Below are 25,475 nucleotides of genomic sequence, written 5' to 3' on the forward strand. Positions count from 1 at the left end.
CAAAATTTTTGGGGTCAATGGGACTGGTCTTGATAGAAAGTATGTGTGACCTGCTCTAAGATGTGTTCATATAGTTATGAAGTATTTACTAAATTTAGGAAAAAGTGAATTTTGTGAGCTCTCGAGTGGTAGCGAGTGTAGACCCATCTGGGCAGCATTTGAACAGACATGTAACCGATGTCTGTTAAAATATTTATTAGCTTTTTCTGCTATGCTCTTTTTATGAAATACAGCACCTAAGGGGGTCTGAAACTCGCAAGATCTAGCGAAAAAGCACATAATTCCCAATCCTGAGACTGGGGCCTGAGGGCGGGTATGCTGTTAGTCCATCTGGCTTTAGTGACAATACAAATAAAGAAGCCTGTGCAATTTCAAATGATCGCAATGCAATTGGTAATTTCACTTGAATTGGTATACCCTTTTAACCACAGGCCTGTAGCTAAATCTTAAAAGACGTGGGCAGTTAGAATTGCCACAATCGGTTTAGTAATCTCAAATCGGCGGTGATTTTTAGATTAGAATTTCATGTGTCTGCAGTATTTATTATTCTGCCATCGTTTGATCTGTTGTCAAGTCCTTGCAATAGTATTTATCTAGCTTCCTGTTGCCAAACTAACGTCGCGCCGCGGTTGACCGTTTGAAATGAATAATTTAGCTAATAAATAAAAAAATGGAAGAAATAAATAATTAAATCCCCCGACTCTCTTCCACTGCACATCTCTCCTCCCTCGCTCGCTTCTCTCACGTAACCTGGAACTAAAACCACAATGACGTGAAAATAAAATAATCCGATTTTACTGGAAAAAAAGATGAGGAAATCCGTAATTTCAATTTTTAGTTCAGTTTTCGCGTGAAGATGGAAAAATTGAAAGCACAGAATCCGAAGCTCGTGCGGTTGAGTTAGAAAGGGTTGACAGAATTGCGAGCAGGTCGGAGGCCGGGAGGCCGATTGTGAGCGCCAGGTGTCGGATCCACACTTCTCGGTCGTAGCGCCAACGCGAGTGACCTGGATGAGAAATGGAAAGTAGGCCGCGACCGGCGTTTGGTTTTGGCAGTGACGAAGAAAAAAACCCGCAGTGACTGCGAGGAACGGAGGGATGCTAAGAAATAATCGCAATCAAACCAAAACGCGGAAGAAAACGAGAACTGTTGTTTTAATATAAATGAATATGATCGCTAATTTCCGTGGAAGTTGAGTAGCAAGCAGTTGGCTTACTTGATTTCGCTAAGATATTAACCTTAACATGGAAACGATTAGCCACATAATGTTAGCTAGCAACAATTCTGAAAACAGTTTAAACCAAATAATGCACTGATATGTGTAACATTCAGTTGTATATTTAAATACGCGTAATTTATGTAATAAACAATTTGGGATTACTGTTGGTGTTTATCGCAATACATTTTCACTGACAAATTACTGGACTTAACTAGCCAGCTAACTATTATTTCTAGCCAGCTGCTAACATTGGCGAAACTCAGCTACCACTAGGTGGGTTTGCCGACAGGGAACCAAGAAAGATACACCGGCGGAGCATCAATTTCCTAGGCGTTTATTAATATTTTAAATATCTGATATTAAAAATGTGATATGTTTGAAGGCTGCTAATCCAAAAAGGTGCTTTGTTTGTGTTGACACCCCCTTGGTAGTCAAACAGATACTGTAGCTAACCAGTTAACAGTTAATACAGCTGACGGAAGAGTGGAGGGCTGCAACATTATAGCTAGCTGTGAGCTACCTAACGGCAGTACGCAATGGCTCAAGAAGAATTTCCTTTACATTACCTTGTGTGGAGCAACCAATACCTAGAGCTAGACAGAGAACTACATAAAAAACAGGTAAGTTAGCCGATTAATGATTATAATAACTGTGCCGAAGAGCGTCTGTAATTTAATGCGTGCTATTTCATCACTGTAAAATATGGTGACACTGACACCGCATAATGGGCAGGCTGCTGTTTGGCTTAGTTAGTCGGTGTCTGCCTGTACCGCACCCGCGCTGACCCACTCTCGTTCACTTTGCAGCAAGATGTGGAGCGGCTGGACCCGCGAGGACGTACCCCGCTAGAGCTGGCCGTGTGCTTGGGCCACCTGGAATCCACGCGCGTGCTGCTCAGGCACTTTGCAGACCCCACGCACAGTAACTCCCAGGGTTGGACAGGTAAAAGAGATTGGGGGTGGATGGGTGTGGGCTGAAAGGGATGGGATATATAACTAACAACAAGCATATTTCCATCAAATAAAGCGGGTTAGTGAAATTGGTTCTCACTATACCGTTAAATATTTATCTGAAAAAAGACGCAAATAAGAACTATAAGAACGTTGGTAACGGGAGTAGGTTCATTTTGCTATCCAGAGAGGACGATACACTCCAGGGGATCTGTCCTGGCACGTGACCTAGCAAGATATTTCACGTGTTAAAGGGTCACTCAGTAAATTTCCACAGAACTTTTGGTTGATTTTTGACCAAAATTACATGGATACAACAATCTCAGTGGATCATGAATGATACTTGTAGTCTTGTACTGGCGTCTTGGTAATGTCCGTTTGCCTATCCTCACTCCAGATAGGAAAATGTATTACAGAAGCGTTATACAGTGGCTTCAGAACGTATTCAGTTGTAGTAAATTCTAATTCTAATTTCAAATTGATATAATTGCCATCAATCTACACTCAATAACCCACTATGATAAAGTGAAAAATCTTTTGCAAATGTATTAAAAATCAAAAGCTGAAATCTCTCAGATTGTACAGGAAGTGTCTGTGAACTGCCGTCTTACGGGTCTCTCCACAGATGTTCTATGGGGTTTAAATCTGAGCTTTGGCTGGGCCGCTCTAGGACAGACAGAAACTTGCCACGAAGCCATTCCAGCGGTGTCTTGGCTGTATGCTTCAGGTCACTGTTGTGCTGAATGGTGAACCATTGCCCCAATCTGAGGTTGCGTGCATTCTGGTGTAGGTTTTTTCCAAGGCCCTCTCTCTATTTGGCTGAATTCATCCTTCCCTCAATTTTGACCAGTCTCCATGTCCCTGCTGCTGGAAAACACCCACATAGCCTGATGCTGCCACCACCATGCTTCACCATAGGAATAGTACAAGCCAGGTGATGAGCAGTGCCTGGAGTTCAGCCCAAATTTTTGTCCTACAAGAATAATCAGAAAACTACAAAAACGACAAGAAAAGTAGTATTCATCTATGCAAATAAGCCGGCAGTGAACTGACAGTGTATGCATGCTTGGGCCACATGTGAAATGCAGCAACAATTGCTGCCAAATAGGTTTCACAGAAACAAGTGTACAATCGTATACTCTCAACAATTAGATCACAATTATATCCAACTATATTAATTAGAAGAATTAATCAATTGCCTTACTGTTATAAGAATAAAACAGTTGTATTAAAAAATAATCCAATTGAATTTTGTTTTAAAAAATTGACTTTGTCAGCTAACTTGTAGCTACCCAACAACAGGGTACAATCTTTTACTCAGGTTTCATAAATTTATTAACTGTCAGGCCCCAGAATAACGAACCCTATAGTGAGACCGCAGATATTCAAGTTAGTCTTTATTAACTTTATTAGGCAGGGGTCGAGAACCAGCAAACAGGGATAATGTAGAAGTAGGCAGTTCGTTTTCGAAAGTCTAAGCTATAGTCCAGTATCCAGGCAAACAGAAACAACACAGATAATCCAAAGAATGGTCACGGTCACAGGCAGAGGGTTGAAAACAGTCCAAACAGGCAGATGAACAGAATTGAAAACCAAAAGCACAAATCGGTAAATCAAAGCAGGTTGAATCAGAACAGAAGGATAATCCACAAAACAAGTCGAAAACAAAGGGTCGAAAAACGGAAGGGGTTTAAATGCACAGGTAACAAAGGTGAAATATAATCAGGTGTGCAAAACAATCAGGAATTGAGACACAGGTGAAATTAATGAATGGAGTGAATGACAGACAGACTATGGTGAGCACAGAGGGTAACAAGATATGGAAACACTAAGGACTAAGACAAAAACAGATAACAGAAAACACAGATCATGATAACACCGATTTAGAGGGCGCTAACACCAGTTCACTTTAATTTATCAGTAGGGGAGAACCAGCACAATTGTGACAATATAAGCAGGAATATGAAAATGCGTTCATGTATGAGGCGGCCTGTAGTGTAGTGGTTAGGGTAAATGACTGGGACACGCAAGGTCGGTGGTTCTAATCCCGGTGTAGCCACAATAAGAGCCGTATAGCCGTTGGGCCCTTGACCGAGGCCCTTAACCCTGCATTGCTCCAGGGGAGGATTGTCTCCTGCTTAGTCTAATCAACTGTATGTCGCTTGTCCTAAATCCTAAACTTTAGGATAACCCTGTCCTAACCTCTTTGTCAGTCACTGGAACTAGATAACCCATGCTAACTCTAGCTAGCTGGCTAACTACCGTGTGTGTCTCATTACTTAAAGGTACAATAGGTAATTTTGGACATCTAACGGTCAAGAGGAATAGCAGCACACTTTTGAACACTGTTTATCCCTCCCCCTTCTCTGTAAACGCACTGACGTTGAAATGTCATTGGCTGTGGCAATTAGAACCAATTTTCAACCAACAAGCTTGAATTATTGTACAGTTATACAATATTTTGGAGTGTCAACTATATATTTTGAATATAAACACAGGCAGAGGGTGAGTTAACACAAAGTTAACAGAGTTACCTATTGTACCCTCCTCCTTGCCTTTGCTCCCCCAGTACCACTCCTCTCTTACCTGAAAGTGTGTGGAGCAAAGAGCAAAGGAGAGGAGTTGACTATAAGGCGCTGTTGTGGACAAGTCATTCAGGAAATGAATTATTTTTGCATGCGAGAGATCCCTACTTAGTTAGTAGGGTCCAGTTAGCATGTGTGGGCAATTGAAAACCTGTGTGAGGAACTGAAACCTTGCGCGTGAGGTCCAATGTTTGGTGTGCACAAATGAAAGTGGCTTGCGAGAGAGGTTCAGTCGATAGCCCAAACATAGCTGCATTTTGTCTGCTGCTGCAATGTGTATTAACATGAAGACAATCACATGGTTAAAAATAACCTTTTATTTTTAATCCTTATGACCACTTTCTGAATGAAGTGCTTACTAGGAGTCTTTCTCTGTCTCTCTCCCAGCAGACAGACAGCCTTTGACCTTAATGTCTCAGCTTCTCCTGGAAGGGGTTAGCTAGCACATTCCGGTCTTACAGCAAGCTCAACAATGGGTATTCAGAAGACTAAATACTGATAAATGTTAGTGGCCAGCTTCTTGTCTTTTACTGGGATCTGTTTCATCAGACGATGCTCACCGGTGAAATGTTAAAAAGGGCATTTTTCCCCCAACAACAGTTAAGTCATTTTTGGTATGTGTGCAAAAATGAGGCTACGTTTTTTGAAGAGAGTAATTGTTTGTTTATTGCTTATTGTGTACAATTGCAATACAATCCCTGGACGTCTCAGATTGGCGAAAAAATATTTTTGGGAAATAAATGACACATTAAATTGTAATTTGCACACACTGTTTCAGTGTGGCTCTGCCTTCTACACAAGTTTCAATTATTATGGTAACAGGATATACCGTTTCAAAGCGTTATACTCACGGTTCTATCAGTATGACCTATTTTAAGATGTCATTGCTTTAGCAACAACAGTTCCTTATTTTGTAATGTGGGTGGCAAAACAAGCCTGGGGGGACCTCACCTTCTCTGCATTTTGGAAATCAACATACTGCAGGAAATAAGGTAATGTCAGTGTCCTGTTCACAGTAAGGGTCCAGTGAAGCAAATGCATAAGAGTTTATAATTCTAAAAACATGAAACTTGGAGAAACGTTGATAGAATGTCCATTGTTTACTTCATTGTTGTCAGTTTTGCTGTTGCATACTTCTACAAAAGTAAATGTACATAAGAATGATATTATCTATGTTCTGTATAGGCTGTCTGGAACATGATGAGCCCACGTATGGGTTTCTCTGACCAGTATCGGTAATGCGGTTTCAGAGAATATGTGTCACCCCTATCCGTGTGTAAGAATATACAGTATCATATCTGCTCAACAAAGAACCAACTACGGGGATGTTATTGACGTGATGACTGAAAAGCATTTTACCTAATGACATTACATTGCATTGACATTACATTGCTTGCATGAAACAAAACAACATTTTTTCTTCTGTGTAACAAAACCGTAGCATTTTCAATACGCACACTGAGACTGTTGCCTTCGGCAAATACAGTTCTTGAGATTTTACACCAAAAAATGCCGTCAACAACTTAGTAGTTCCAAGGAATCTCGTCTGAGTGAATATTTCTGAGCCAGACAGTGAAAACACTCCACAATAGAGGGCATTTTCAGTGATCAGTTCATAGATTGTTAATAAATTAAATAAATCTGAGATTGTGGAATATGTTTGACTTGTTGATGGGTGTTGGATATTTGATTAAAATCTCACCTCAATTCACCTCAATGAATATATTAGTATCTAATTTGGTATTATTATGATTATTGTCTTTATGTTCTATGATCTTCATGTGCAGATATTGCACATTTTTCATGATATTGTCATCGAATGTGAAAGGGGATTTGTCCAGTGTTGTGGCTATGACTCCACTGTGTCTCTAAGCGCACCAGCCAAAGACACAATAATCTGTAAACACTCGAAAACATAAACTATATTCAGTGAGAAAAGGATCTTCCACTTTCACTGTTTTTGAGCTTCTGTAACTTTGTTTTAGTAATATTTTGAGAAATTCTGATTCTTGGAAAACAACCCCCAAATGGTTACCTTTCAGAAGAGACCAGGATTATGCCAAGTCAAAAGGGTTCAAGAATTGTAACCATATTATTTTTTTTCTGAAGCTGAACGGTTTGAAATAAATTATCTTTCCCCACTTCTAGACAAAAATGCACAACTCTCAACCATTTGTTTCCTTATATACATAGTATGCCCATTGGTTTACTACGTGATCAGAGCTTGGCCAATTCATGTTGCATCTAGAATCCCGATTTCACCGATTTCCCTAACTTCATCATCCAACATAATAAGGTGTCCATGTGGACCTTTTTGGAATTTCTATTCAGGGAAACTGCAATGTTTCCCTTTTACACTGAAGTGAAAGACAAGTCACATGGAATTCTAACATCCAAACTCAATATTTTCTTTCTTCCCAATAGTTTGTTTCACATACCGGAGTTTCATGTTTGTCATATTCAGGGTTTTATGCGAATAGAATACAAAAAAAAAAAAATAATAATTTTGTATTATTTCAGTCCAAATGTGGGAATACAGTAGGCTACACCAGAAATTGATCTCATGGAATTGTTTGATTACAAATGTTAAATTGTGTAGTACAGAAATAAAATGAAAAAATTCCAAAAATGATGGAGCTCACTGCATGTATACCTTTCTGAGAATCTGCACGTCAAGAATATGTACACTGTTTCAGTACAATTCTATAATTGTTTAGTACAGAGCCTTTGTCCATATCTTTCTGTTTAAGTTGCTTTGTAGTTATACATTTCTCAGGTCTCACGTTGTACGGTTACCCACTAAATAATAAAAATCTATATTTATACGTACAATTTCACCATTTCCTATCTCAGGCACAAATTAATTAAATAGTAATTTCAAGCTGAGCATACAAAAACATTTCATTAAATTACATTTACACATGAAGATTCTTTCAAAAATAATTCAGTGAAATAAACGTACTATACATTTTACATTACATTTTAGCAATTTGGCAGAAGTTAAGGAATCAAATCAATATTTTGTGACCACCCTTCAGCATTAAAACTGCTTCACTTCTCTGAGATAGTCAATGCTGTCCTGCAGTTCCATAAGACAATCAGCTAGGAGGTTATTCCAAACATGTTAGAGAACTTGCCACAGTTCTTCTGCAGACTTTGGTTGGCTTCTTGCTTCTGATCTCAGACAGCCTTGATCAAGTTTTTATGTAAAAAGTAGTCAGTTGCTTCGAATAATATGTTACTTTTTAAAATTAAATACAAAAATGTAAAATTAAATCTTTTGGAAAATGAATATTTGGAAATCTCAAATGTGTTCTTTTATAACACACACACACACACACACACACACACACAAATAAACATAAATATAATAAAGTCTAGAGTGCCTAAGACTTCTGCACAGTACTGTATCTCTGACTGTTTTTGTCTTATTATCTCATAATGGTTTCCTTGACTGTCATTGGCACAACTCTGGTCCTCTTGTTGGCTCCAAAGGTTATCAAAAGCCAAGAATCAAGACTAGATACTGAAAGTTGCACTATGTAGAAATTGAATACACCGAACTAATCACGAACAGCGAAGAAGCCAACTGTCAATTACTTTTGGTCCCCTAAAATGGAAGGACTGTGTGTTAAAAGGGATGTCATTCCTATGTTGATCACCTGATATGGCTGTAAATACCCTCAAATTAAACACGACAGTCTGCACTATAACCTCATAATCATTGTTCCATTTCAAAAGCTTTGGTTCTTGGGCAGTTTTGTTTAGTCTCCACAGTTTGCTCTTGCTATCACTCTGATGCAAGTAAACCTTGGTCTTATCTGTCCACAAGACCTTTTTCTAGAAACCTGCATGCTCTTTTATGTACTTAGGAAACTGTAACTGGGGACTTCATTACAATGAGAATTTATCAGTCATCAATGTGTCCTTCGCCTACTAATTCCTTCCTGTGATTACCATTTTGAAATGTGATAAAATGCAGGCTGAAAACAGGAAAATGCTTAAAAATGGATTGAAATTGGGTGAGCTGCGGTGGCGCCACAGGCTGAGACGCAGCAGACTTGCGGTTGCGGTTTGCTGCAGTTGCACACTGGGGACCGGGGTTTGATTCTCGGTCCTGCCAAAAAGCCAAGTTTGGCCGGCTCACGTGGGGCAGCAATAATTGGCAGGGTTATTAGATCGCCGCACAATAAGCACCTCGGGCGCCTCGGAATCACGGCAACGGGCACGAGACGAGACGGCTTGAAGAAGGCGTGTCGCTCTCATTCGGGCCGCCGAGGGACGGGGTACGGGCGGTACATCTAATACGACTACCTCCAATTGAATCAGACGAGGTACAATTGGCTACCAAATTGGGAGAAAAAGGGAAAAATCTGGAAAAAAATTTAAATTAAAAAAATAAAAAAATGGATTGAAATCAATGCTATTTGGCGGCCGTTGTTATGATTAAATTTTATTGGGAAGTGTGAATTTCAGACGTGTCACATCCATAACACAATGGAATCACATCTGTAACGCTGGTATCTCCTCGTAAAAATTGACAAAAATATAAAATATAATTTTAAAATGGCTATTTTTATGTTCAGCCAAGCCTCCTACATTACATGGATATCAAACTTTCTGCATTAGACTTTAAAATTCACAGTTTTTAGAAAGGGTATAGTCTCCCCAAAATACCTGTCTTTTTGCAACACATCCATAAAGCAAGTTATTTGTCAATTTCTTTCTGGCTTAACAATATATATATATATATATATATATATATATATATATATTTTGGCCAAGTGGGTGCTATGATAATATGCATTAACATTTTTTATCATGGAAGAAGACTAAAAGGGATTTTGTTTGTAATTTTATGTCCATCTGTGTCGACTATTGATGAAAATTATCTCATGAGCTAACTCTGGAACATAATTTAACGTCTAAATTATTAATGTGGAAACTATAAAAAGGTTGATTAATGTGCACTGTCCCTGGAAAATAAATTGTCACTATCCCCCCTTAAATATGTTTTCTTCTGTTACAGGTCAACCATCTAACCTTTATATGAAAACTGGTATTGACTGGGCACCATCATAATTCACATATTCACATATCACATATTTTTTAATGGGTGCCATGTCATCTAGGCCTAGTTTAAAAGTGAATGGCCGCTTGTCCTCCAACATTATCAAGGAAATTGTCACATGATTAAGAGCGATCCATATGACCTACCCTATTGTACAAAAACAGTGCTATTCCTCTATATCCATATCTTCTGCTTTAATCACAAAGTGATTAGATGACTGACTTTTGAACTGTGATCGGTAGGCTCTATTGTTTATATTATAGTATGAAGGCATAGCCCATTCTGCTTCTCTCTGAAATCAAAGACCGGTTTTTCCAAAGGTCAGTGGTTGGAAACCACTGATGTAGAGGTACCCTAAAAAGTTTACATTGGCAATCATCATTAGAGTGGGGCCAGAGTGGACTGCAGAAAGCATTTTTCTAACTTTATTGGGCAGCAGAACATGCTTTTCAATGATAAAATTATATTATTTTATAAATGTTGAAATAATGGCATGGATTACAGTAGGCATACATGAGTGGTTTGCATCTTGTGGGACAGCCTCTATATTGCTGTCTTCTTTGAACAGCTGATTGAGGGGTACTGCCCTGTGGAGATGTCACTGACTGATGTTTTGTGGGTTTTCTTCACAGCTCGCACAATTTCTCATCAACTTCTGTTGATTTCCTTGGTCGACCTGTTTGATGACTGTTGCTCAGTACACCAGCAGTACACTTTCTTTTTCAGGACATTCCAAGTTATTGTACAAGTTGTCCCCAATTCTTGTGCAATGGCTCCGATTTCCCCTCTTTTCTAAACTTTAAAATGGCTTGCTTTTCTCCCAGAGACAGCTCTCTGGTCTTCATGTTGGTTTATCTTTTGTCAGGGGACTAATTCCGAATTCACCATTGGGCCATAGGGAACTTCAAAAGACCAGGCCTGGTCTGGAGATAAGAAATGGAGAGACAAAAGTGGGGAGCCGTATGTGTGTGTGTGTGTGTGTGTGTGTGTGTGTGTGTGTTTAGGGATTAAATAGGAAACATGTGGACCACCTTAACTCTCTAATGTTTGGAAACTAATTTCCACATAACCTGAAGTCATACCGTGCTGTAAAAAATGTAATCTGCAAACCCATACAATGAATATAGTATAGGCCTATACCTTGAGGTGATTTTGAGAAAGCAAATGGAAATGCTCCTCCAGAATAAGAGACTATTGTGCTCTTGAGTGCAAAGTTTGCTTGGCAAGTGATTTACACGCATGTATACAATTCTTGAAAATACCCTCAGTGAGCACTTTATTAGGTATTTATTTTTCAGACTTCTACTGCTGGAGCCTATCCACTTAAAGTTATGATGTGTTATGTGTTCAGAGATGCGTTGTGTGTTCAGAGATGCTCTTCTGCATACCACTGTTGTAATGTGTGGTTATTTGCGTTACTGTCACCTTCCTGTCAGCTTTGACCAGTCTGGCCACTTTCCTCTGACGTCTCTCATTAACAAGGTGTTTCTGTCTGCAGAACTGCTGCTCACAGTTTTTTTTTCTTTCTGTTTTTTTTGTGTAGCATTCTTTGCAAACTCTAGAGACTAGTGTGCGTGAAAATCCCAGGAAATCAGTAGTTTCTGAGATACTCAAACCACCCTGTCTGCCACCAATCATTCCGCTTATGTGAGCATTAGCTGAAGCTCCTGACCTGTATCTGCATGATTGTATGCATTGCACTGCTGCCACGCAATTGGCTGATTAGACAATCGCATGAATAAGTAGGTGTAAGAAAGTAAAAATGTTTCTAATAACGTGCTCAGTGAGTGTATATCTGTCATTATTATGATTCACATAAAAACAAAGCAAAACAACAGATTAATAAATTAATCCCATATTTACACGCTTCGTTAAGAACGAAGTTCCCTCCAAAAGTATTGAATATCCGATACATTTCCTAGCATTTTTTTTTATCAAACAGATTACCTTTTTGTATCAGAAGGGAGTGGTTAATTTGTTTCTTCACAGCTCAACCTTGGTGAGGCTTGACCCATATGGTGGCGTGTTGACCTTTATTCATAGAACCTGGATTACCGATGTAACTTTCAAATCACCCTGCCACTCACACATCAGAAGTGCATTGCTATAATACAAGCCCATCGTTCTTGCGCAAATGCAGCTATGAAAAATCCCCCATGTTTCAACATGCCCTGTGCTAGTTTGTGTTAGTTTTGTCTCCCCTACATTTTTGCCTGCAAATTTACGATATAATTAAAAAACCTTTTCCTACACATTTAAACTCAGTTTTGCAGTCAGTATAACTACTCCCCCGTCTAATAAAACACAAAACACTCAAGACATGTTTTTGTAGATGAATGAAGCGATTACAGAATGTCTCATCTCAGTTATTGTTTCCTACTGTCATTTATTTACATAAAAATATATATCTATATGAGCCACAAAAATGAACGGACATTTTGTTTTCTGTTGAAAGTAATCTTGCCTTCTGGTAGGATGCTATGTCTGACAATGACCTACTGAACAAATTACATACAAATTTGGCTAAATATATTGCATAATAGGGGAAATTCTATTCTCTGCTTTAAAGTTTGGACAATGTCAGATTCTGTGGAATAGCCTTTCAATCTCTGTAAGCACAAACATCCCACAGAATCTGGCATTATCCACACTTTTGAAACGGAGATGGCAGAGAACTTGATTGCTTACAATGGATAACAAAATGTCAGTTATTTTTTGCCTATATGCAAATTTGGCAATTAAAGACAGGAAAGCTGGTTTATTTTTTAGTTTGTACATTAAATCAACATGACTGTAAACATAAATAAGCATGGCAGGTTAGATATTTAACCATTTCCAATGTATTTATTTATTGTTGCTTGTTATTTTTGAATTAGTGTCTGCTTTAATTAGTCCACCACCTTATCAGAAGACTTTCAGATTATTCTGAACAATACATTTCAGGCATTTGTTCTTGCTTTAAGCCCTGGCTATGTCAATGGCTGTTTTAGGAATGTCTTTACACTTAGTAGGGGGAGTAGGTGTACATTTTAAGTTGTCTCTTAACTCTACGTTGGAACTAAATCAGTTGGTGCAGCCGGTTTATATGAAGTTATGGCGCACGTTCAAACTGACGTTATACTGGTGCAACAGGCTGCTGATATATATGTAGTGGTATGAATGTGCTAAAAACCATGTACTCCTGACATATGTGTAATGGTATGAATGGGTTAAAACCCATGTACTCCTGACCTGTGTAATGGTATGAATGGGTTAAAACCCATGTACTCCTGACATATGTGTAATGGTATGAATGGGTTAAAACCAATGTACTCCTGACATATGTGTAATGGTATGAATGGGTTAAAACCCATGTACTTGTGCTATGTGTAATGGTATGAATGGGTTAAAACCCATGTACTCCTGACATATGTGTAATGGTATGAATGGGTTAAAACCCATGTACTTGTGCTATGTGTAGTGTTGCAGGAGGCGGTGAGCACTGGGGACCCAGAGCTGGTGCAGCTGGTGCTTCAGTACAGGGATTATAAGAGGGCAACAGAGAGGTTGGCTGGCATCCCAGAGCTGCTCAGCAAACTGCGACAGGTAACAGATTCCCATTCTCCTGGGTCTGTCACAGGTAAACCGTACAGGTGAGTAACATAACCTTGATACTGCACAGGTGAGATACTCACAGATAACTCGAACACTGAAGAATTCCTCAAAACATGAAAAGTGTACTTGAATATTAAAGAAAAATTAACATCTTGTTATTGCTGGGATTGCTGTCTGCTTGTGGTTGGAAGGAAAAGTATTTGCTTCCTGGAGTTGTTCAGTTGCAGTTATACTGCTAAAGGTGGTACAGCCAGTTTTTAAGATTAAGGGGGCAATGACTTTTTCACGGGTGATTTGGTTGTTTGATAACTTTTTGCATTAAAGGAATGAAATAGTAATTTAAAAAATGTGGTTTGTGTTTACTCTAGTTCCCTTTTCCTGATATTATATTTTGTTTAAGGATCTGAAACCATTGTGTGTGAAAAATAAAAAATAAAGTCAAATACTCCTTCACAGCACTGTATATAGGGGTCCCACGGGCTCAACTTTGAGAACTGAGAACTTTGTGAAAGAACTGAATTAACTTGCCTTCTGTTTCCCTTCTCATGGAACGACAGGCACGTGATTTCTATGTGGAGATGAAATGGGAGTTCACAAGCTGGGGTAAGCAGGTGTGTGTGTGTGTGTGCATGTGTGCATGAGAGCTGGGCTGTAGGTTTCACTGAAGTATTTCAGAAACACTCTGGTGAACAGCTCTTGCTGCTGATTCTAAAATTTGTGGCCATTGTGTCCAATTTGTTGTACCAGAGGAGCCCCTCAGTAAAATGGGCAATTGCAGACACCTTCCCCTCACATGCCTGCAGTACAGTAGCTATTTAACACACTAGTACAACAAAAATGTCTCATACTACAATTCTGTATCAAGCATGTTTTATCCATTTGTCCAAATAATATGGACAATAGGACATGTAAACCAGAAACACTTAATTTCATCCAAAAATATATATTATTTCTGTTTCGGTTCGGTTTCGACCCTCCCAACTTCTCAGGCCCCAGGTTGGGATCCTTGATGTATTGTTTTATACGTTTTATATTATTTTTAAGTTGTATATGTTGAAAAGTTTTTGGGAGATGTATTGGTGTACTTCTCTACAGAGTTCAACATCTCTCTCTTTATTTTGTACGTTTTTAAAGAAAATAACTTTGCCTGCTATCTGCTGAAATGTGGCCATTAACATGGTTTAAAAGGGATCTGGCTCATTGTAAAAGGAAAGACAGGATTGAGGAGGAAGCAGCTTTTCCTGCTCTGTAGACAATGTCCCATTTCACCCTCAGTGCCGCTGGTGTCCAAGGTATGCCCCAGCGATGTGTACCGGGTGTGGAAGAGTGGGTCCTGTCTCCGCGTCGACACCACCCTGCTGGGGTTTGAGCACATGACCTGGCTCAAGGGCCGACGCAGCTACATCTTCAAGGGTGGAGGTGAGAGATGGAGTGCCAAGAAGGAGCACCTTTTTGGGCCTCCTCCCTGATGAGCTCACCAGAGCAAGTGCTTGAGTTTGTCTGTGCAAGGTGGTTTCAGGTTGGTTCCAAATGAGCCATGATTGACTTTACATCTGGTGAGAGAGCATTCTGCACAATGATGGTGGCTGCGTGTGCTAGGATGTATGAGGGAATTGCATAAAACATAAGTTATCCATGGAGGGATAAAGGTGATGTCAAAAAGTATTTTAATGTACACCCAGATGGGTTTTGGAGGGGTTTTAGGGGTGCTGAAACAGGCTGTCCCTCCGCATATTTCCTATCACAGAGAGTGGGGCCGTGGTGATGGAGGTGGACCATGAGAAGCAAGTGGTGTACACCGAGCCTCTGTCCCTCTCGCCCCGGGATGCCTCCTCCCTCCTGGCGGCCATGTTACCCTCCCAGGAGAACACTGCCCAGCGCCTCACCTCCCCCATCGTGTCCACCCACCTGAACACTCGCAACATCGCCTTTGAGAGGTGAGCGCTTTACTAACATCTCAGCACTCACCTGAAAACTGACCTCAATACCTGCAACATGAACCTCAAGAGGTGAATGCTATAAAAACACCTGGGCATTCTCCTAAACACTTGTCTCAACACCTGCATCATCGCCTTTGAGACACAAGTGCTTTAAAAATATTGCCCTCGACCTGAACAACTAACTGAAGACCTTCAATATCTCCTATGAGAGATGCTTTACGAACACCTTATAGAACCTTGTGCGACCTGGTCATGACACCACAAGGGGCTGAGGGCGACAAGGCCCCATGAGGACTGTATTTCCTGACTTGGGTTCTTTGAATGCCTTTGCTTAAGTGTCCTGGCCCATGGATGGTATCAGTATTAATAATTGCTTGCATAGAGCATTGTCTAGGCGAAGGTTAATGTTTTGGGCTGTGAGAAAGATGTGAATGGGGAGAGCGAGAAAGAAAAAGTGAAAGCTGTGTGAATTGATGGTGTTCTCTCCTGTCAGGAACAAATCGGGTATCTGGGGGTGGCGCTCAGAGAAGACTGAGGTTGTCAGCGGTTATGAGGCCAAGGTCAGCATGAGTTAAAATAGATTCTCTGGAAAAGAATTAACTGAATAAAGTATATGTGCAAATGTGGATCTCTAAACTTCCAGCAGTACCAGCGAGACCTCACCCATGAGGTATATTTTATGGCTGATTTGTAATTACGTGACTGGAGTTTTGTTGCCATGGAGATTCAGAGTGTAAGCTGGGTTACCTCGTTGGTGCAGGTGTACAGCGCCAGTAATGTGGAGCTGGTGACTCGATCCAGAACAGAGCATCTCTCTGACCAGGACAAGTCCAGGAGCAAAGGTAATTACTGGGTTGATCTCTGGTCAGCGATCAGCAGGTGAGCATCTGGTCATTGTAATGATATCAGGGTTTATACAGTCTGGAAAGTTTGGAAAATGCTTGATTTTTAAATGCTGTGCTTTCAAGGTTAGAAATGTGCTTGCATTTTGAACATCCCTGGAAAATGCAGGATTTTTCCCCCTAAAACTGTACACTCACCAAGCACTTTGAGGTATTTATTAGACTTAGTGCTGTGTGTTCAGAGGTGCTCTTCTGCATACCACTTTTGTGATGTGTGGTTATTTGCGTTACTGTCACCTTCCTGTCACCTTTGACTACTCTGCCTATTCTCCTCTGAGGTCTCATTAACAAGGCATTTCTGTCTGCAGAACTGCTGCTCTCTGGATTCTTTAGTTTTTTGCACCATTCTTTGCAAACTAGTGTGCGTGAAAATCGCAGGAGCTTCTGAGATACTCAAACCATCCTGTCTGCCACCAACAATCTTTTCACAGTCAAAGTCACTTACATCAAATTTTTTCCCCATTCTGATGGCTGATGTGAATATTAACTGAAGCTCCTGACCTGTATTTACATGATTGTATGCATTGCACTGCTGCCACACAATTGGCTGATTAGATAACCATATGAATAAGTAGGTGTAATGAAGTAGAAATTTTCCTAATAAAGTGTTTGATGAGTGTATATGTATATTTCTTATAATAGAACGAAATCATTTCACATTTTGTATATTGCCTAACAAAAGTGATCCAGTTGTAATGTTTGTGCCCCTGGCACCGATCAAGTGTGCCTGCACTGTTCCCTGTGGTCTCTTTGAAGTAGCATGTGCCGGTACACAGTAATAAAATCAATAAACGGAATTAACATTTATTGACCTTGCTAGCTAACGTCAGTTGTCATTCAGTGCTTCAAATTCATATCGTTAGTAAACAAGTTAGGACAAACAAATTTAAGCTATTTTCCAGAAAACTTATTTTGGCAGTTTCTTTTTTATGTATTATGAAATAACCAAATTAGTATAATGATATAGCAACATACAAATCACTACCTTGCCAGGAAATAACGTTTGTTAGTATTAATAGGATTTAAAAAATGAGCCCCTCTTAGTGTAGCTAATCACTCTCATTGTAGGCAAACGTATTATCATCCGTGTGACTTTTGGGATGGGATTATTTGACCTTTTTGTTAAATTATGCATTATACCACACTGTAGATAAGATCTTGCTGAAGATCTACATGCAATAATCCCAATGATATGTCCACTGGAAAATGTCATATCCTGTAGAAAAGCTGTGGCAGCAGCACATTCTAGAAGTTGGGACTCAAGGGCGCACATGTCCCCTTTTTAATATAATAAAAATGTATGTATCAATGCCTTCAATGTGGTTAGAATGTTATACTGACCTCATTGATTTTGGTTTCAAATTAAATCAAAATTATTGTCTTGTGGTATTTGCACATCATTCATATAGTTCTCTCTTGATCCTTTACTCACAAAATTGCTTTTTCATCTTGGCCAAAAACAGTATATTAAAAAAAAAAAAGATACAGTGAGCATTAAATATAAACAGTATGTCAAATACACTAGGTGATTGTAAATATACATTGAGTAGCCTATAAAATCTTAAGTGGCATCAAATTGAGAATTAAAGTCTTTGGTGTGGGTATAAAGGATTTCATGAGGCAAGGCAATTTATGAAATTATAAAGCAACCTTTTTTTCCATTGCATGTAAAGTAACCTTTGAATTGGATGATATTGGAAAGATCCAAGGTGCAGATTATTCATCATGAGCACTGGAAAAGTGCTTTAATTTCAAGCTGTACAAACCTTGTAATATTCATTTGGTGCTAAGGTGACATGCTGATTCATTGTGCAGTAATGACCATCACATTTATCTCCATTTATCTCCTCCCAGGCTCAAAGACTCCGCTGCAGTCATTCCTGGGAATCGCAGAGCAGCACGTCGCTCATAATGGGGTGAGTGTTGACATCGTCCTGATTGACTTTGCCCTTTTTTCTGCCTTCATCATCCAACATCTGTGTGTTTGTAGAAAGGATCATTTCATGTGAAATCCGTGAGAATTTCTGAAGCTCACCAAAAAGAAACATCCTTTAGAGGAAAGACTTTTGGCAAATAAATCATTTTTGCATGAAACTAAATTGTTTCAGTGTGTTTGTTTTGAGATGGGATGTTTAAAGTATTCAACAGATGTATTTATACCCACCCTGGCAACATAGATGGCAAAGACATTTTACATTATTTCACATAGTGTGACCGAGAGGCTCATGTGTTGCAGAGTCACATATCTCAGTGCGCTAGCCCTCACAACCCCACCGCTATCACAGCAGAGGAGTACTTCGACCCTGAGTTCCCCCTTAACAACCGAGACATTGGGAGACCCGTGGAGCTGACCAGCAAAGTACAAAGGTACTGTCTCTCTTTAGTGAAGTATAGACTTACTGTCTCTTTGTCTCTCACCGGTGAAGTCCGCAAGTACTGTCTCATCAGTAAAGTTTGGAAGTAGGTTCTAATATACCAATTTACTGTCACCAGCAAAACAGTTACTGTATCTCACCAAGAGAGAAACTCTTTATTCACTATTTTATGTACAGAGGCATTTAGTCGAGTGTGTGTCAGTCTCTGTTATTTACTGCAGTAGAGTGTCAGTCTCTGTTATTTACTGCAGTAGAGTGAGTGTCAGTCTCTATTATTACAGTAGACTGTCAGACTCTGTTGTTTACAGCAGTAGAGGGTCAGTCTCTCTGTTATTTACAGCAGTAGAGTGAGTGTCAGTCTCTATTATTACAGTAGACTGTCAGACTCTGTTGTTTACAGCAGTAGAGGGTCAGTCTCTCTGTTATTTACAGCAGTAGAGTGAGTGTCAGTCTCTATTATTACAGTAGACTGTCAGACTCTGTTGTTTACAGCAGAAGAGGGTCAGTATCTCTGTTATTTACAGCAGTAGAGTGTCAGTATCTCTGTTGTTTACTGCTGTAGAGTGAGAGTCATTCTTTGTTGTTTACAGGTTCAAGGCGACACTCTGGCTCAGTGAGGTGCATCCCCTGTCCCTGGCGGAGCAGGTCACGCCCATCATCGACCTCATGGCCATTTCTAATGCTCACTTCGCCAAACTGCGTGACTTCATCACCCTGCGACTGCCGCCTGGCTTTCCTGTCAAAATAGGTGAACAAGCGCTTGCCTGAGAGGAGCAAGTTGGGGCTGGAGGGGGGTTGGGGTGGCAGAATTAGAGATTTGTGTTTCATCTACGTGACTTTCCGACATCTGAAGGAATTTCTAACTTGCATTACGTTTAAATGCAATGAAAACCCCTAATCTGAAGAAAGTACTGTAGTGTGGGATATGATAGGAAATTCTTCTGGCATCTCTTAAAAGAGCGGAAGCTTCACAAGCAACTCATTTACAGGTGTTCACCTTACAACCTCATGTGTCCCCACAGATATGAGACGTGATATCACGGGAAATCAAGAAGGAATAGAGAGAGTGATAATTAGGGGGAAGGATTTTTGTTAATAACTGAAAAAAATTTACCACATATAAACTACTATTGCCCATTGATTTCAGTATATCTGATAAAATAATGCTATTTAAAAAAAAAAAGAAATTAAGTCCTGGTCTTTGGCCATACCTCATGCCAAATCCATTGTACTTAGCAAAAAACCGTGTTTCTTTTTCAGAAATACCGCTGTTCCACGTGCTCAATGCACGAGTGACTTTCAGTAACTTGTGTGGCTGCGATGAGCCTGTCAGTTCCGTCACAGTCTTGACACCAGAGGGCAGCACTGAGCCTGGTAATCAACTGTTAATCACATTACTGTCTCCCAGTGTACCCCAGATACCATTTAACACTTTAACACATTTAGCCATTTAGTACATGGCTTCCTATTACAGTGCAGCTAATGATTATAATCCTCCATTTTTATTGATTACTATTTATTGGAGAATAATATCTCTTGATAATGAGTAGAACACATAAGGAATACAATAATATTCCTTACCCAGAGTAACTAAATGATTTATGTAGCTGTTATTTCTATAAGAAATTCAGGTTAATCACCTTGCTCACAGTTTCTCCACCTGGGAGGCATTTCTCCACTGAAGTGTTTGCTTTACTTAATGTAGCAGTTATTCTCATGATTGATGCACTGAAGGGGCATTCTCTATCCTTATTTCCTCGCCTCTACCCCGCCCATCCAGGGCAGACCCTACCTCCCCTGCAGTGTGAGGTGGACCCCTCCGTGTTTGAGCCCCCCCCTGACTACACCACCCTAGGGCCAGGCCGCAGCGAGCCAATGAGGGATGAAGATGACAACCTGCTGCAGTTTGCCATTCAGCAGAGCCTGCTGGACGCAGGCACTGAGAGCGACCAGGTGAGGCCCTGCCCTGCATTCCTGTGCCATGTGCCTTGGGTGCCCTGCAGGACCTCAGGGGGTGTTCAAGCACAAGCTCTTGCCGCAGCGACTTGCCCCATGGGCTAAAATCAAACCCTGACCATGACAGTGGCACATTATTGGCTTGAAGCAGGATTGACTTACAGCACATGCTACAAAGGTCCCAAAAAAAGATAATCATTGGAAGGAGAACTGAGCATCCACTGATTCCCAAATTCATCTTGCTCTGATTTCAAAACTCGGCCTGTTCTGATTCTGAAAATCATCCCTCCTCCCATAAATATGTCAAGTTTGGGAATCTGCCCTGATATTCTGAGAGCAGTGCTTTCCAATGTATTCGTATTACTGTAACCATAATAAAAAGGGAAAGGAATCAGGTGTTTCCCGGCGCATGAAAAATTTCTCACAAATTATATTGCACAACAATGACAATAGTACTAGTACTGGTCTTGCCACCGGTATCCTGGATGGCTCAGCGCCTGGTCCCCCTATGGGCTTGCTGCCAGTACAGCTGTCCATCCAACCGATCCCCGAGGAGGACCTTGGCTTGGAGTTAAACCGAACCGGGCCTGTTCCATTCCCGCTGTCTCAGATCCATGGAATATTGTTCGGGGTAGGAACAATATGTGTGATACCAACTTCCCAACCCATGACAAAGGTCATACACTCAATTTAATCTGCTGGTATCACTCCCGGTAACCTCGCTGATGAGTTCCCCATCTCCAACCAGTCTTGCTCTTTAAGGTTCACGCCCTTCTATCAAATTCAAAAGAGCAATGGTCCATCTCCTTCAGAAACATTAAACACATTGACCCCACAGATCTCTCCTCTTTCATCAATTTCCAACCCTAGACCTCCCCTCACCCTCCTTCCCTGCTGAATTAGTTAGCCACTACAACGGCTGCCTCTCCACTTCCCTTGACGCCCTTGCTCCCCTGAAAGCCCGCAGTCTCCTTTTCCCACACCACTCCTTGGTTTACCGCTGACCTCCACCAGCTAAAAACCACTGGTCGCTGACTTGAGCTGTTGTGCAAAAAGACTGGACTTTCAGTGCACACCCAAATCTACGCTGAACATCTGCTCCATTACAAGGCTGCCCTCTCCACTGCCAAATTATTCCAACCTCATCACTGCTGGTCAAGGCAACACAATAGCTCTTTTTTTCTACAGTCAGTCACCTACTTCAGCCTCCCAGAACCCTCCCTCTAAACATTTCTTCTCTGGACTGCTCACCATCCTCATCCTCCTTGACCTCAGCATTGCATTCAACACCATTTCTCACCCACTACTCCTGGAGCGCCTGGCTGGCATTGGGATCACTGGTGTTGCACTCTCCTGGTTCTCATCATATCTTGCTAACAGACAACAGTTTGTCCAACTGAAGAACCACAGGTCAAGGAGTTCTGTTGTTTCACTGGGTGTCCCCCAGGGGTCAGTGCTGGGTCCCCTCTTATTTATCATCTACCTCCTTCCCCTTGGCACAATATTTTGTCACCATGGTGTTCACTTTCATTGCTATGCCGATGACACACAGGTCTACTTTTCCACTACACCCACAACTGCCATTCCACCCACCTCCCTCACCACCTGCCCCCAGGACATCAGGAACTGGGTGAGCAGGAGCTATCTGATGCTCAATGGCAGCAAAACTGAGGCCCTGCTCATTTGCTCTAAAACTACCCTCGCCAAAGCCCAAAATTCCCCACCCCCGAACATCATCATTGATGGATTCCTTGTTCCCCTCTCCAGCAAGTCAAGAGCCTCGGCGTCACTCTGGACAGCACCCTTTCTTTTGCACCTCACATAAACAACATCACCCGGACTGCCTTCTTCCACCTTCCAGACTTCACCCATCCCTGTCTCAATACAGCGATGAAGTCTTAGTCCATGCATTTGTCACATCCCGGATTGATTAATGCAGTGCTCTTGTTACCGGCCTTCCCACCAAACTACTGAACAGGCTCCAAATTATTCTAAATTTGCAATGAAAACCCCTAATTCAGAATGGATTCACTACAAATACATTCTGCTAACCTACAAAGCCCTCCATAACCTTGCTCCTACCTATCTCTCTGACCTCCTTCACGAGTACACCCCCTCTCGCTCCCTGCGCTCATCCTCAGCTGGTTTCCTGTCAATCCCCACTTCATGCCTTAGCACCATGGGTGCACCGCTCCTAGGCTCTGGAACTCCTTGCCCCCACGCCTTCGCCAGTTTGACTCTATGGACTCAATCACTACGGTCAAATCCCACCTCAAAACACACCTGTTCAAACTGGCCTACTCTGTAACTCACTGCATTGTGTCTTCCCCCCTTTTTACTCTTAGGGTCACTGTTTTACCCCCCCCTCACACACCTTCTTGTCCTGTCTTGTTTACGTTGTGTACACATTACACTGTTTTTTAATTTTATCTTTATTTGTTTGGCTGTTTTTATTGTATTCTTTTATCCATTGGCTGTCTTGAAAGGTGTCTCAAATGAAATTTTTTTTTTTGTTCAGTTAATATTAAAGTGAATTTAGCATTGCCCCTTTCCCATTAGGTGACCATATGGGAGGCTCTTACTAACAGTCGGCCTGTGCCCCAGACTCACCTGTATGAAGAGGACTCTCAGCTCGAGAAGTGAGTGTGTACCGGATATATTTGAGTTGGACCCCTAAGTAGTTTAGCGATTTCAGAAGATTTATAACTTTATATAGCTGGGATCTCAAACCCCAGTCCTGGGGGCCACAGCACCTGCAGGCTTTTTAGTAGAGGGAATGTAGTGAAGAAAACATTATGAAGTAGGTAAAAGCATGAAAATTGGTATAGATATCCCTTGGGTGATCCTCAAAGGCATTCTAGAAGGGGTGCCCAAAAAAAGGTTAAACAGCAAGTAAGTTCTTGAACAAATTCAAATGGCCACGTACTTAGTTGTCAATTGACCTGAAAGGCACCTAAATTAGTTCATAAATACATAGTATTTGCTACACTTGTCCCTTGGGTGGTCCTAAGACATTATTAAAAGGATGCCCAAAGATGCCGGCAATGTTAGATCTCTTTCTTGTATATGTCACTGTGCGAACGTCATGAAATGTGTATTTCCATTAACAAAGTCTATGGTTAAAAGAAAGGACAATATTTAAAATTAAATGAATCCCGGATGTTTGCATTAGTATAAGTGTATACCAAATTTGGTGCTTTTATTCGCTGTATAACAGCTTGACTCTTTTATTTGGTGCTTTTATGTGCCGTGTAACGGTTTGATCCTTTTCTTGAGCTTAATTACCACTACTAAAGTGCTGAAACCTATGGTTTAGGGTTAATTAAAGAGCTTTTTAAACCTGTAGTTTACAGAGTAAGGTAAACCTGCAGATTGCTGCTACCCTTTATGATCTTTGTCCTGCAACCCTTTATGATCTTTGTCCTGCAGAATCAGTCTTCCCTCTCTGTGTCTCTCATTCTGTCCCTGTACTTCCTTATAGGGCAATCCAGGAATCCCTCTCACTGTCATTGGCTACCAGTGAGGCGGGGGGGGAGTCAGTGGGACCAACAGAGCCCGCCCAGCTGCAGCAGGTGTCCCCATCTGATCCAGCTGTCCACTCTCCTCCTGCTTACAGCTCATTGGTCGAGCCCCAGGTTCCTGGACCGTTAAGCAGCAGCTTTGATGAGCAGCTGCGTATCGCCTTGGAGCTCTCTTGTAGGGAACAAGAGGAGATGGACAGGTGAGTGAGTGAGTGAGTGAGTGAGTGAGTGAGTGAGTGAGTGAGTGAGTGAGTGAGTGAGTGAGTGAGTGAGTGAGTGAGTGAGTGAGTGAGTGAGTGAGTGAGTGAGTGAGTGAGTGAGTGAGTGAGTGAGTGAGTGAGTGATAGGAAAAGCAAGGAGAAGAGGTGGTTTGTTAAGGGAGGGGGGTAAAACTATACTGTGTGGGAGAGCAATGATCCACATCCACCCTGAAATATGACTGAACTACCAACTGATTTCTTACTAAACATGGAATCTATCTTGTGATTTTAGTTCTGAAGTGCGACATAAATAATTGCCACGTTAGGTTAGTTAACAGGTGGAAATATTGGTTGGCAGTGAAAATTCCACCAATTTGGCTGGAAAAATCCTAATCCTAAATCCAGTCTGCTTCAAGTCGTGCTAACAAAGTATTTCCATTGGACCCCTAACAGGAAGAGGCACGAGGAAGAGGAGGAGCTGGAGAGAATACTGCAGCTGTCACTCACAGAGAAGTAGCTGCTCAGAAAGTGAAGTAGTGGGAAGAGTGTGTGGGTGTGGTTTTAACAGGGGAGCAAACAAGTTTATTTATTATTTGTGTTTTTTCCTGAAATGTTAAATTATTATATTTATTATTAGTTATATTAAGAGACACGTTAGAGCAGATGGTGCAATACAGTACTGACTGATCTGGCACACGCTGCGCTAAGATGGTCACTACCACACAGGCTGAGAAAGTGTGTTGTATTTAGTGACTATTCCACTAAAGTGAAAAACAAATATAAAACATTGCCCAGGGGGGGGGGGGGGGGGGGGACAGTGAGGTGCAGCTACAGCAAATTACAAGACACTACTGTACATAATGAGTGACATGGAGAGGAAGAAGGGGAGAGAGAAGGGGAGATAATGACATTGTTTTGTTTTTGAAAAGTAAAAATCCTGCTGTCTTGATAATTTGAGTGAACAAAATCTAACCTTAAACCTAAAAAAGATTATGATAATGAATCCGATGATGACATAATTATAAAATTGTATTTATGTTTGAAGCATATGTTGGTTGGCTAATGTATCATATGGAGAATAAAGTTATTAAATGTGTTGGATTTTTTATTTTATTTTGTAGTCTTATCAAAACTATAACTTAATGACGCTGTAAGCCTCACA

General features: G+C 40.9%; 1 protein-coding gene across 2 annotated transcripts; it reads left to right on the top strand.

Moving 5' to 3' along the window:
* Nucleotides 1-710: 710 nt before the first annotated feature.
* ankrd13d (ankyrin repeat domain 13 family, member D) lies at nucleotides 711-25,104 on the top strand. Of its 2 annotated transcripts, none has more exons than XR_009709387.1 (16): nucleotides 711-1,839; nucleotides 2,026-2,161; nucleotides 13,286-13,410; nucleotides 13,977-14,022; nucleotides 14,695-14,838; nucleotides 15,167-15,356; nucleotides 15,853-15,919; nucleotides 16,120-16,201; nucleotides 18,116-18,177; nucleotides 18,498-18,628; nucleotides 19,227-19,384; nucleotides 19,897-20,010; nucleotides 20,417-20,589; nucleotides 23,152-23,231; nucleotides 24,084-24,313; nucleotides 24,767-25,104. XR_009709387.1 is itself a non-coding variant. In XM_061252394.1 (16 exons), the coding sequence occupies exons 1-16, from the start codon at nucleotides 1,756-1,758 to the stop codon at nucleotides 24,828-24,830; spliced, it is 1,896 nt and encodes a 631-aa protein (XP_061108378.1). In that variant the 5' UTR covers nucleotides 712-1,755; the 3' UTR covers nucleotides 24,831-25,104. The 2 variants fall into 2 exon arrangements, 1 of the variants encoding a protein (XP_061108378.1); XM_061252394.1 differs by having other exon boundaries at nucleotides 712-1,839; nucleotides 24,074-24,313.
* The last annotated feature ends 371 nt before the right edge of the window (nucleotides 25,105-25,475 follow it).

This window comes from Conger conger, chromosome 8 (assembly GCF_963514075.1).
Source record: "Conger conger chromosome 8, fConCon1.1, whole genome shotgun sequence".
In the NCBI taxonomy this organism is placed as follows: Eukaryota; Metazoa; Chordata; class Actinopteri; order Anguilliformes; family Congridae; genus Conger; species Conger conger.